Source organism: Schistocerca serialis, chromosome 9, assembly GCF_023864345.2.
Source record: "Schistocerca serialis cubense isolate TAMUIC-IGC-003099 chromosome 9, iqSchSeri2.2, whole genome shotgun sequence".
NCBI classification, from domain to species: Eukaryota; Metazoa; Arthropoda; class Insecta; order Orthoptera; family Acrididae; genus Schistocerca; species Schistocerca serialis.
The window spans coordinates 320,178,598-320,193,301 of record NC_064646.1 but is presented as its reverse complement, the minus strand read 5'-3'; the positions used below and the strand labels follow the sequence as shown (position 1 = coordinate 320,193,301).

The window sequence follows — 14,704 nt, the reverse complement described above, 5'->3', positions numbered from 1 at the left end:
AAGGTAAGAAATGGATATTAAGAATATTAAAGACGGAAGAGAAGTACTGTTTTAGGAAGAGGGGAATAATAGAAATAATAAAAACTGATGTTGAGAAGCAAACTGAATGAATTTTACTTGTCTTCATTGTGAGTTCATTTGATCGTTTCTGTTTCTTTCTTGTGGCAAATAAAGTATTTATTAGTTTCAGTGCTAGAGACTCAATTGTTTCTGTGCCTTAAATACTGTAAATTTGCTTTAATTTGCAGTGATTGATACAGTTATCGAGTTCTATTTTTTCCTCTGCTGCAGACAGTTTTAGTGAATTTGGACCTCTTTGGGAATAGCCACATATTATGATATTGAAATCCTGTGCTGTTCAGAAGTACAATGAATGTTCCTTTAGACTTGCATGCATGCCCAAAAGAACCTTGCTTTGTACATCTATACAACACAGGCACTGCACTATCATATTTATCTGCCAACACAGCAACATTCAGTGAAAATTTCTCCCTGCATGAGAATATGGATGTGTGAGTGCAGGTTGTAGATGTATGGTTAACAATGTATGGGAAGACTGTAACTGACGATGAAGTATGCACAGATATCCTAATGGTGAGAGGATCTCTTGCAATAAGCAGGAAATGTGGGTTTGAGTCCCAGTCCAGCACAAATTTTCATTGTCATTCCTATATACAGCCGATGATTGCCCATATTCGCAACTGTGAATACATTTTGTTTAGTTAAATGTTGCGTACCTTCATTCACTTTTTCAATTAATGTTTTACACTGCCTGTGCATGAGCACAGACAGGACACTGAATGAACTGCCTTAGGAGGCTCATTAGGAAATATCAACAATGTCGGAAAAGACATTGCTACTTACCGTAAAAAAGACACGTCAAGTTGCAGGCAGGCACAATTAGGACACTGACATTAGCTTTCAGCCACAGCCTCCATCATACACACACACACACACACACACACACACACACAAAAGCAAGCACATAATACATGAGAGCCAACTCCAGCATCTCGGGCCTGTCTGCAACTTGACGTGCCATCATTACAGTTAGTAGCAACCAGTCTTTTCCTACATTGTTGATATTCCTACCTGGAGTTTCCATTGTTCGATTTCGATCACTAAAGAGAATTATTTTCCTGGTGCAGAATTACATAACTGCTGATACATAGGGTTTGGACAAAATAATAATACTCGAAATAATAATACTGTGATATAAATGCTTTTCCAGAACTTGGTTTCTAATGTAGGTATCTTGCTCGGACATTGTCTACTGTGCTGTTTCATTTCTGGCAGAATTCTGAGGTTCCAGTATGTCTGTGATCATTGTCATGGGGTGTAATATCAGACCTTACAGTGTTCTATATAGGGCAAACTGATATTTTCATAATGTACATATGTGAGAACAGTCACATTTCTTATATGGGGATTTAAAGATATGACACTATACATACTTTGTTTGTGTAGTTCTTTGTGTCCCAGTACTACATTTCAGTATTTAATAATATTTCACAAGTTCTGTTGATATGCAGTAAGTATCTCACTTTAATCTAGTCTTAAGTTTTTCTGTTGGTCACATTTGTATCTAGTGACTAGTGTAGAATAGTGAAGCTGTGAAGTTACAAGCTAAAGCAAAGAAACTACAATAGCATGAGTAGCCTGAGCTGATGCATTCAAACCAGCTATAGTAGATAGGTAGAATAACTGTAAACCAGAATTAATTCAAAATCCTCATGAGCTAAGTCTGTAGTGCCAATGAAAATTTCCTAAGTGAAGTCTTACATAGTAATGCCAAGTCATTATACTGGGATTGTAATGATGCGTATTCAATAGCTTCATAGACAGACAACAAATGTTGGCTAGGGGAGCTGCATGAAACTTTTGTCACTCACCAGAGGCAGTGCATGGGTGGCACTCTTTCATTGGAGGGCATGCCCAGCTTACCTGCCACAGTCACCTAGCCTGGCTGTGATCTGAAGGCATTGATTCAGATACAGCTGAAGTATCTGCCTCTGAGATAACATCAGTGTTGTAGGACACTAAAGAAATATTACAGTTTAAATGTAGAAATAAGTGCGATTTTGATGATCTTAGATTTAGATTCCTATTTCTCAGTACCCAAATACTGTACTATATCCAATTGTTGCAGTGAACCTTATGATGTCTATTTAACCTTAATGTAGTGACATATAAAACACCTGAGTCCGCTACTATTTAAATCGCAGTTCCTCATTCACATCTAACATCACTTCACATTTCATCACTACTCTGCTCAATATTAGAATCTTATTAAATATCTTTCATATATCATCAATTGGTTCCTTTCACTAAACTTCATATGTTCAAGTGTTGTTCTTACATTACTTAATTCATACCGCTACTGTTCTTATTAATTTCCTGCTGACAGCCACATCTGGCCATTAACGTCCTTAATCCTACCATATTTGTTTTAATCCTGTGTGTTCACAGTCGATACTCTCTTCTTAATCGTTCATTCCCCTTTACTTCTTTCCATTAACCTCCAATTAGTTCATTATGTTATGTCTTTCCTCCAATGCTGCCATGCCTTACACACTGATGAATCATAACATTATGACCAAACACTTAATGGGATCTTGATCAACCTTTGGAATGCAACACAGTAGAGATCCTGCATGGTAGCAACTCAACAAGTCCATTGTAGGTTTCTGGAGGTGTGTGTCAGCAGATGCATATGCAGAAGTTCCATAGATCCTGTAAATCATAGGCCAGTGGTTTGTGGGAGTGCAGTCACCTGATAGTGACTCAAATGCACTCATCAGGTTCAGATCAGGCAAATTTTGTGGCCAAGACACCAACATGGGTTCAGTATCAAACCCCTCAAACCAACGTAACACTATTCTGGTGTTGTGAGACAGGCAATTATCCTGCTGGAAGATACCATTGCAATTACGTAAGACATGCAGGTGGTCATTAACGATGTCAACATATTCCATAGCCATCATGGTGCTATCTAGAGGTTCGACAGAAGCTCAGGTGACTGTCTCCCATAGCATAATATCATCCCCCCCACCCCACCCCCCAAATCCACCCAGGGCCTGTGGCACAGTGCATGTTCACCTGTATGACAACAAAAACAAGAAAGGTAATTGACCCAACCAGGTGAAATATTTTCATTGATCAGTGGTCCATTATTGATGATACTATGCACACTTCATAAATGATGATATTGTTGCATCAACAGGGAAGCACATAGGCATTGTCTGTTGCAGAGACCCATGTTCAACAATATGTACTGAACTGTGTGCTCTGAAACACCTGTGCCTACTTTCTCATCAGATCTTCCATGGATTACTCCTATGCAGCTTTACAGAGTGGGCAAGCTTCTGACATGTACACTTTGCGATGAGCTGAGGATGTCCAACACCTTGTCACACACTCAAGGTTTCACTGTCTTTCAACCACTTTCCATAGGTGCTCATGATGAGTGCAAGCCGACAGCCTGTTAGCTTCTCCATTTCCAAAATGTTTGTTACCATACACCAGGTCATAACTGAAGACGTGTGGAAAAATGGGCTAACCCACAGAATTAAGAAATGTAGAAAAATAGTGTTTTGTAAATGAGGCTGGAAAAATTACATTTTTTTTTTAAGAAATCCATATAGTATAGACCAGTTAACGTTTCTGATCCGTCATATCCTTTATATTGGGATATGACATGAAAAATAGTAATTAATAAAGAGAAACAATAATATGTGTAGGTTTGTTTTGTACATTATCAAACATCCACAACTACAAATTACCATTAAACATAATAAAAAGTACTGGTAAAAGGGTGAATTGATGATAACACATCACATAAGGCTCAAGTAGATTGAGCCAATGGCCACTATAATAGTTAGATTGTCGGAAAACAATGCATACAGAGATGAAAGCAATGAACATAACAGAACTATTAGTTTTTGAAAATTCTGAGCCTGTTTCCAGATTTTCATGGGCAGTACTAGCCTGTTTAACATAGAAGTTAACTTTTTCTTCTATTTCTTTTTTTCTGACAATTCTTCTTTGATGGGATTTGCATCTTAAAGTGGTAAAAAACTCGACAGGTATCACTATGTGGTTTTACAAAGCCAATATTGAAAAACTGACAAAATATTTTACAGTACAAGCCATGGCTAAGAGATTCCTTCTTGTTGAATTTTCACTTACCTGGATAAAGACTGTACATCTTGCTAATGTTTAGATCTACATACAAATTGTCATGTTGGGATTTTTTTATGGGGTAGTAACTTGACTGCATAGGAAAACTATTTATATGAGCCATGCAAATTCCTGATCCTCCCCGTTGCATTTATTTGGGCGATTGTTATGTCTCAACTGCTTATCCATCTTAAATAAAATATTTAGACTTTAATTTCATGTTACACATAAATCTATCACTGTGAATGTCCATCTAGCGTTTTGTTGCCTAATGAAACCGAGAAACTTACTTGAGGACTTCACCTACAGCAACCTTGTGTATTATGGCTGTCTGCTGCCTAGTCCTCTCTGGTCATCAGTATACCTCTGCTTGACAGGGTTCATATTCAAACATCAAAATACACTACTGCCCCTTAAAATTGCTACACCAAGAAGAAATGCAGATGATAAACAGGTATTCATTGGACAAATATTTTAAACTAGAACTGACATGTGATTACATTTTCACGCAATTTGGGAGCATAGATCCTGAGAAATCTGTACCCAGAACAACCACCTCTGGGTGTGTACAGGTACAGCTGCGCATGCAGCTTCAACACGAGTAGTGACTGGCGTATTGTGACGAGCCAGTTGCTCGGCCACCATTGACCAGATGTTTTCAATTTGTGAGAGATCTGGAGAATATGCTGGCCAGGGCAGCAGTCGAACATTTTCTGTATCCAGAAAGGCCGTACAGGACCTGCAACATCCGGTCATGCATTATCCTGCTGAAATGTAGGGTTTCGCAGGGATCGAATGAAGGGTAGAGCCATGGGTCGTAACACATCTGAAATGTAACGTCCACTGTTCAAAGTGCCATCAATGCGAACAAGAGGTGACCGAGTCATGTAACCAATGGCACCCCATACCATCACGCCGGGTGATACACCAGTATGGCGATGACAAATACACGCTTCCAATGTGCGTTCACCGCATGTTGCCAAACACGGATACTACCGTCATGATGCTGTAAACAGAACTTGGATTCATCCGAAAAAATGACGTTTTGCCATTCATGCTCCCAGGTTCATCGTTGAGTACACCATCGCGGACGCTCCTGTCTGTGATGCAGCATCAAGGGTAACTGCAGCCATGGTCACTGAGCTGATAGTCCATGCTGCTGCAAACGTCATCGAACTGTTTGTGCAGGTGGTTGTTGTCTTGCAAACGTCCCCATCTGTTGACTCATGGATCGAGACGTGGCTGCATGATCCATTACAGCGATGCAGATAAGATGCTGTCATCTCGACTGCTAGTGATACGAGGCTGTCCCATATTACCCTCCTGAACCCACTGATTCCATATTACGCTAACAGTCATTGGATCTCAACCAATGCGAGCAGCAGTGTCACGATACGATAAACCGCAATCGCAATAGGCTACAATCCATGCTAGTAGTAGTATATATTTTTAATAATTACTTTTTGAAAATGAGTGAGAAAATTGATTCAAGGAGTTCAGGAGAGAAATAGAAGAAGCAACATTGAGGAAATTTAGTGAAATGATAGTATCTCATAAGTCCCCACCTGAAATAAAATAATAATTACAACACACAGAAACAAAAATTTGTATGAAGTTCTTGTCTACAACAAGACAATAAAATGTTATGGCCCTGTAATATGTAATGTTTTCAGACACCTGTGTAATACATAATTAATTCAGGGTATTTTCTAGGACAGCATAAAATATGCCATTTTTATGCTTTTCTATAACAAAAAGGTGATGCCAGAGCTGTCGGTGACCACTGACCAGTCTCATTCAATCCATAATTTTCCAAAATTTTTGAGATGGTGAGGTACCTCAGGGATGTCACACATTGTATAGTAATGTGATACTTAATAATAGTTTAGAAGTAAGTGTGTTTGCTCTGCTGATGCACCTATCTATCCTTTTCACTGAGCTATTCTTGCAACACATCCTTCATTCCCGTAACCCTCATGGACTCCATCTCTGTTAACCCATTGTTCCCACATCCTCCATCCAGCAGTTTTACTTTCCCTTCTCCTATCATCACCTTCCAATTCACATTTCATTGTCCCCTTCATTGTGTGCCACTCTCCATTGGCTCCAGCACCCATGCATGACATGCCAAGCACATCCATCTTCCCACATTCCTAGCCAGCAAACCACCTTCCTTCCCCCAAGGTACTGGCTACTCACCTCAACCTCCTGCTCTCTTCCTGCCTCCCATCTCCCCCCCCCCCCCCCCTCTTTCTCTCACCCTCTCAATCAGTCCACCTGCTGAACCACGGACCTGCATTGTGCATCCAGCTGGCAACATTCAGGGGCACAGTTGCACGAGAGCTTGTGTGTGTGTGTGTGTGTGTGTGTGTGTGTGTGTGTGTGTATATATATTCTAGCTTGAGAAAGGATTTCTTATGAAAGCTGTCAAGTTTTCTGTTTATTTTGTGCGTGTCTGCCGATGACTCAACGCATTCTCTATTAAAATGTTCAGCTTCGCTTACTTTTACCAAATGTTAAATACCTTGGACAAAAACAGTGTTTGTAATTGGAAGAAACTGAAGATCACACCTGTCTATAAGAGAAGTAACAAAAGTTATCCACAAAACTTTCATCCAGAATCACTGACATCCATCTCTTATAGAATCTTAGAACAAATTGCGAGCTCAAATCTGATTGGAATGATTCCTACATGCCAAACAACTGGGAATTTCAGAAACACCTGTCATACAATCCCAATTTGAGCTCTTCTCACATGATGGTATTAATAGTAATTCCAAAATATTTTCAGATGATGCAGTTAGTTTAATGAAGTGTTGTGTGAAGAAAACTGCACAGATGATTTGATGAGATTTTAAAGATTGGTAACTTGGTTTAAGGTTCAGAAATATAAAACTGTACACATAAAAGAAATCAGGAAAATAGTATCCTATGACTACAATATCAATGTGAGACAATTATATTCAGTCAATGTGGTTTTAACAGTTTGTAGTAGGATACGAAATGAAACAGTGATGTAGGCTCAGTTGTACGTAAAGTAGGTGGCAGTCTTCAGTTCATTGGTAGGATACTGGGAAAATGAAATTAATCTTCAAAGAAGATTACTTACAAAACTCTTGTGCAGCCCATAACCGTTACTAGAATATTGTTCACATTTATAGTACTCTACCAAATAGGACTAACAGAGAATATTCAACATATACCAAGAATGACGTCATGAATGGTCACAGGCCTATTTGGTCCACTGGGGAGTTTCAGAGAAATGCTGAAGAGCCTACTTATAAAGTTCCAGGATCCAAAATTAGATGCGAAACCTAGGAAAATATTTTTCTCTTATGGACTGTAAGATGCAAGACTCATGTGCACACAGAATCATTGAAGCAGTCACTCTTTCTATAGAAGTAGAGATGAAAGCCTACTACATGATACTATGGGAAGTAGTCTCTGCCATACACTTTGTATTGGTTTTTAGGGGGAACATGATCTGTGGAACATAAAACCTAAAACTACCAGCAAAATCATGTAATACTTTATGACCACACTTACCATGCACTGTTGTGAAGGATGTGATTGCTTGTGAAGACTACCAGAGAAAGTTTACACCTGAGTCTGTTTTATTTCAGCTGTGAAATGTGGTGGTGACTTTATCATGGTTTGGACTGTGTTATATTTCCAGTTTGTGCTATGGTCAAAAATGTAATGTCCTTTCTCAAATTGCTCTAAATGTAGAGTGGTTTGATGAAGATTACTGCGAAACAACATATCTTGTATTGGAAAACCACTTAAAGCCCTGTTAAATGCTTCCAGTGCCTCTCAAGAAGATGGTCAAGTTTCACTGCAAGAAATGACAAAAAATCTGAATGACCCCCAGCGAATTGCATTGTTGTATATATCTGTTAGGAGATTCTAGCTGTTTTGGATGCAAAAGACAGCTCTACACCATATTATCTGGGTGTTGATACTACTTCATTCTGCTTGTATAGAACAGTGTTTCTCAATCTTCACCATGGTTGTCAGTATCAGGTCCCTGATGTAATTCCCAGTTCATCACACTCCCTGGACAACTCAAAAAATGAGAAAGCTATTTGAGAGGTTTTGGATTGGTTGTATTTGTCTGTATCAGTGCACACCTTTGTGTCATTATTCATATTTTTTTTATTTCCTGCAACTTTTGGTCCATTGTGAATCTTTTCCTCTTTCCCATCATATTGGAATTCTCATTAATAGAGTAAGCTATCTATCTATCTGCCCATCTCTCTTCCTTTCTGTGTGGTCCCCCCTCCCTCTTCTGCGTTTTCCTATTTCCAGTTCTGCTCCTCACATGACCACAACCCACATCCATCCTTGTGTCTCTTTGATTAGTCATTTACTCCTTGTCACTTATGTTTATGAGCACAGAAACAAAATAAATTTGTTAGTGTGATTGATAAGTGGTATCCAGGATGGCAATTCCATTTTTGTGCATTATATTTCGATGACAGACCTAAGCAGTGACACTGCATGCTTGTAGCATATAATAAGCTCATCTTGATCAGTCTTCAGAATAGTATGTTCAGAAATGGTACTGACAAGAGAGCTGGACATTCTAAAGCATACATTTTTAAATAAATGCATTTTTCTCCTGGAAATACTAAATCATCTTCACAAATTTATTTCCTGGGCACCTATTTATAGATTACATAAAATAATTTCATAAAATTAATTACCAACAGCTGTTGGTAATTTTGGAGAAATATATGTTCTTCTGCATCTCGTAGAAGTAATAGAAGGCATGTACAGGGATGGATGCATCACTAACAGCAAGGGAATGATTCTACACCATGGCCAGCTATCAGGTCAGACTCAAGAAGAATAAAATCCCTGCCCCAATTAAAATCTTGCCTCAACAGACTTGGGAATGGTATATTACAAGCTTACCAAATACAACTAAATGTGTATACAGTAATAATTCATAGGTCCTTGTGACCAAGCACTGTGAAAATAAGAAAACGCTTACAAGGCTTATTTACATAATTGCATTACTGCACCATAGCTGTACTATGCCATATATTACAAAGTATTCATGTTATATAAAATAGTTAATTGTGAGTACAAGGGTTGATTTTGTTAAGAAATTCATCAGTTGTGTGGAAGAAGTTGATTACAAATTAATTATTTTGGCTACTATAAAACTGTTCTTTAGTGGTGCCCAAACTTTTTACTCTTTTTTGCAAGCTATTGAAAATGGTTGTTCCTGAATAATGAACATGTTTCTGAATGAAAGTGAATAACTTCGGCCTTATAAAGTTTGTTGTTATTGCTGGTACTGTTTCTGTGGATTGAGCTGTTAGACTGTAAAAAAGGGACATTACTTATGACAAACTTCATTAAGAAATAAATGTACTGAGAAGCAGTTGTTGATATGCGTAGTTTTTTGAACAGCTTTTACCAGACATTCTTGAACTGACACCACAAACAATTCACAGTGCACACACTTGGAGCCAGAAAGCTATAGCTTGGTTTAACAAGTTACTCAGAAATATCAAACAACAGAAAATCCAAGATGGAATAACAAAAGTGTAGTGAGAAAGCTAGATTGTTATTCACCATACTTTGTGGCAGGAAGGAGTCATAACTACAGCTGATGGGAGCAGCAATCTGCTGGTGGGGTGATGAGGTGGCATGGAGAGAGGCATTAGGCAGGATGGTGTAATGGAAGACATGGTGCTGCTATGGAAATGTGCAGGAACATGCTAGGTACAATTGGGAGGTTTGGGGAGGAGGGGGGAGGGAGTGGAAAAGGAGAAGTAGAATAGGGGAAGAGGACTATTAGGTGTGTTGGTGAATTGGAAGCCTGTGTTGTGGTGGAGGAGATGTAAGCAAGCACATAGGTAAGTGGAGGACAGGGCCTAGTGGAGGTTCCTAACCCCCCCCCCCCCTTTCCCCCTCCCCACTCCCCCAGCTTTCGCTAGGCCTGTTCTTGACTTACCTATGCCTTCTCTGCTCCCACTTCAGCACAACACAGGCTTCTATTTCATCAACTCACCCACTAGTGCATTTCAACTTCTCTACTTCTCTCTTTTCCCACTCCCCTCACCAAATACCCGACTGTTCCCAGCAGCTCCTACCACATCCCCAGCATTTCTCTGCACGATCCCACAAGCAGCACCACATCTTCCTCTACCCCATCTTGCCTACCCCTGTCCACCCCCCCCCCCCCAACCCCCTGCTTTCTCCTAACTCCCACCACTGTACTGCTGCTCCCATCAGGCACAGTTACAACACAGTCCAGCCACAGTGGCTAGCTACATTTGTCATGTATGTGTGAGTTGTGCTGTTATGAATGTGTATGTGTTCTCTACTTCAGAAGAGGCCCTTCATTTGAGTGTTGAAATGCGTTATAGCTGTTTTTTTCTTTTTTTTCCCGATGACTTAACATATCCAATGTGGTGAGTAGCAATCTGTCATTTTCATAGTATGATTGTTACTCAAAAATATAATATGTAAAACATTATCAAATGCCAGTAAACAATGATGACAACCTTTTTGTTTTCACATCACCTGATAATGTTCATATTGCAAACAGTGACTTGTTTAGATGTTTCAGCAGGTTTATTGTTTGCTCCTCCAAACTGAATTTTGCCAACTTTTGATCCCAGAAATGTAACACTGCTAACCTATTCCATCTATATACCATCATATATGGTGTATATGTTTTGTAGTTTCTAAACTGCATATAAAGAGTTTATCAGAGTTTAATGAGAGTGATACTAAAGCAGTGGTAATTGTATTTTGACCGACAAGACTAAATGAATGGCATGTACAGGACCAGAAATCATTATATGTAAACAGTCTTTGAATATTAGTGGGTAGGAGGAGCCAGTTCATCCTACTTTCAAAATCAAGTAGATTTTGGATATAAGGAACAAAATTTCTCAATTATATATTGAAATTCTCTCCAGAAATACAAAAAAGTAGGGAACAAGATTATTCATAATCTTTAAAAAGTAGAAAATTTCATGTTTCGTACATGGAAGTAAAAAGAATCAGTTATTGACAAAATTATTTAATAGGATAGATAAAAAATCTACTCACCAAGTGGCAGCAGAACACACACATAAGGCGGTTGTAATTGGCAAGCTTTCAGAGCGAGTGGCTCTTTCTTCAGGCAGAAGGGTTGAAGGGCAAGGAAGAGGGGTGAAGGAAAAGGACTGTTGAGATCTAGAAAAAGGGGTAGATTTCGGGAAAGTTACCCAGAACTGTGGGTCAGGGGAGACTTACCGTACAGCCTTCGGGCTGAAGAAGGAGTCACTGGCTTCGAAAGCTTGCCAGTTAAAACTGTCTTTGTGTGTTCTGCTGCCGCTAGGTGTGTAGATTTTTATCTATCCTCTTAAATAATTTTGTAACTGAAAGTGAGATATTAATTCAATAAAAATAAAATGCTGTTACAAACAGCAGAAATTAAGTTGCCAAGGAGAGCTATAGGTCACCTAATAAGAAAACTGAACAGAAATGTAGAAAGAACAATGTAGTTTTGCATACAAAGTATAAGATTTATAAATATCAGACAATGGGTTAAGAATATTGGTATTAGCAAGGAAATGATGGAAAGACTGGCACCACCAGTGAACTTAAGTTGTGACATAAAGTCTGCAGGAGGCCTGTGACCACAACATAAACGCTGAGCACATCTTATATCATTGCTTTATTAGGTCACCAAAAATCTGTTGATAAAGCAGTGGTATAAGATGTGCTCATGGTGTACTCCCAACAATAATTAGAAGTTATATGACAGAAGAATACAAATATCAATGAAAAACATGTATTTTAGTACTTTGCTGTTGTTTGTTATTTTTAATCATATTTTCTCACTATCTATAGTGAGCTAATTGATGCCACACTCTGTTTCAGGAGTACAGAATAGCTTATGGTCACTATCTTCCACCAACGCAAATCCTGCGCCTCCTGGAGCCACGCGCTTATTTTGCAGTAAGTATTTTTTCTATCTTTTACTTAATTTTAGCTCTGTAAAACATTACATGAACTAGTAGTGTTATTATGACATTTCTAATAGTTCTAGTGAGCAACAGGATGAGTCCTTCAATAATGTCTATTCCTTTTTCTAGTTCCACCTAGTAGAATTAGTGCTCCCTCGTCTTAATAACATTGTAGTCAAGAAAATATACAATCATGAGAAGAGGCATAATTCTTCAGTACTGTATGGTTAAATTTTAAAAATATCTTTTGGTCTAGGGAAAGTTTTATGCAATACCAGACCACACACATCCCAAAGCTCCATACAGATACTACACTCCTGGAAATGGAAAAAAGAACACATTGACACCGGTGTGTCAGACCCACCATACTTGCTCCGGACACTGCGAGAGGGCTGTACAAGCAATGATCACACGCACGGCACAGCGGACACACCAGGAACCGCGGTGTTGGCCGTCGAATGGCGCTAGCTGCGCAGCATTTCTGCACCGCCGCCGTCAGTGTCAGCCAGTTTGCCGTGGCATACGGAGCTCCATCGCAGTCTTTAACACTGGTAGCATGCCGCGACAGCGTGGACGTGAACCGTATGTGCAGTTGACGGACTTTGAGCGAGGGCGTATAGTGGGCATACGGGAGGCCGGGTGGACGTACCACCGAATTGCTCAACACGTGGGGCGTGAGGTCTCCACAGTACATCGATGTTGTCACCAGTGGTCGGCGGAAGGTGCACGTGCCCGTCGACCTGGGACCGGACCGCAGCGACGCACGGATGCACGCCAAGACCGTAGGATCCTACGCAGTGCCGTAGGGGACCGCACTGCCACTTCCCAGCAAATTAGGGACACTGTTGCTCCTGGGGTATCGGCGAGGACCATTCGCAACCGTCTCCATGAAGCTGGGCTACGGTCCCGCACACCGTTAGGCCGTCTTCCGCTCACGCCCCAACATCGTGCAGCCCGCCTCCAGTGGTGTCGCGACAGGCGTGAATGGAGGGACGAATGGAGACGTGTCGTCTTCAGCGATGAGAGTCGCTTCTGCCTTGGTGCCAATGATGATCGTATGCGTGTTTGGCGCCGTGCAGGTGAGTGCCACAATCAGGACTGCATACGACCGAGGCACACAGGGCCAACACCCGGCATCATGGTGTGGGGAGCGATCTCCTACACTGGCCGTACACCACTGGTGATCGTCGAGGGGACACTGAATAGTGCACGGTACATCCAAACCGTCATCGAACCCATCGTTCTACCATTCCTAGACCGGCAAGGGAACTTGCTGTTCCAACAGGACAATGCACGTCCGCATGTATCCCGTGCCACCCAACGTGCTCTAGAAGGTGTAAGTCAACTACCCTGGCCAGCAAGATCTCCGGATCTGTCCCCCATTGAGCATGTTTGGGACTGGATGAAGCGTCGTCTCACGCGGTCTGCACGTCCAGCACGAACGCTGGTCCAACTGAGGCGCCAGGTGGAAATGGCATGGCAAGCCGTTCCACAGGACTACATCCAGCATCTCTACGATCGTCTCCATGGGAGATTAGCAGCCTGCGTTGGTGCGAAAGGTGGATATACACTGTACTAGTGCCGACATTGTGCATGCTCTGTTGCCTGTGTCTATGTGCCTATGGTTCTGTCAGTGTGATCATGTGATGTATCTGACCCCAGGAATGTGTCAATAAAGTTTCCCCTTCCCGGGGCAATGAATTCACGGTGTTCTTATTTCAATTTCCAGGAGTGTATGTTAAAAATATATAGGTTATTGCTATGAGCTAGTAGAGAGAATTAAGAACTATAAGAATATTGCTGGCATACATAATTCATTACCGAGTGTATGAGAGATACCATAGGTTCAGTTTGTCATACTGAACATTTACAATTATTATTATATGCTGCTTATATGTGGTTACCTTCCTTTAGGGTAAGTTAGAGATGACAGATTCTTCTGTAGCTTTTTAGTAAAAAACTTCATATTTAAGAATCAAAATCTTCAAAGCTATGTTTTTCAGGCTCCTGTTTACAAATCCATCATTCATAATATTTCGTTTTTTTTCCCCATTCTTTGGCACATTAGTTATGTTTGATTATTGTGTAATGTTACGCAATTACAAAATCTGCTGAAGTGTAAAAGAATTTGTTGCTGCTCATGGCAACAGCTAATACTGCAAATATTTTATCAGACTGGGATGTAAATTCAGTGAAGTACAAATACTTTTCTTCTTCTTTTCTTCTTTGCTGCAACAGCTGATTCTTGTAGATAATCTGGAATTCTTCCGATCTGCAGGCTTTGTGTGTGATATGTATAATAATCAGACACACCATTTTAAATATTAATGCTTGTTATCACATTGTTAGGACCAATGACATAGATTTCACCTCAAAATCTGGTAGAAGACTGACATGCTGCGTACAAAAATCTGTCCATATTTATAATAAACACTAAATTGGGCTAACTATTATGAACACTTACAATTAAATTTTACACTGAGCTGACAATTCAGATGGCAAAATACTTTAATTTACAAGTACATATTTTCTAAATACATAAGTCACAG

The 14,704-nt window shown here is 40.1% G+C and overlaps 1 protein-coding gene across 1 annotated transcript in view; it reads left to right on the top strand.

The window, feature by feature from the left end:
* Positions 1-14,704, top strand: part of LOC126419344 (uncharacterized) — an 85,213-nt gene that overhangs the window by 30,629 nt on the left and 39,880 nt on the right. The window contains exon 3 of the mRNA XM_050086529.1: positions 12,070-12,147. Coding sequence (XP_049942486.1) covers positions 12,070-12,147 — 78 coding nt within the window. The remainder of the gene's footprint in view (positions 1-12,069; positions 12,148-14,704) is intronic.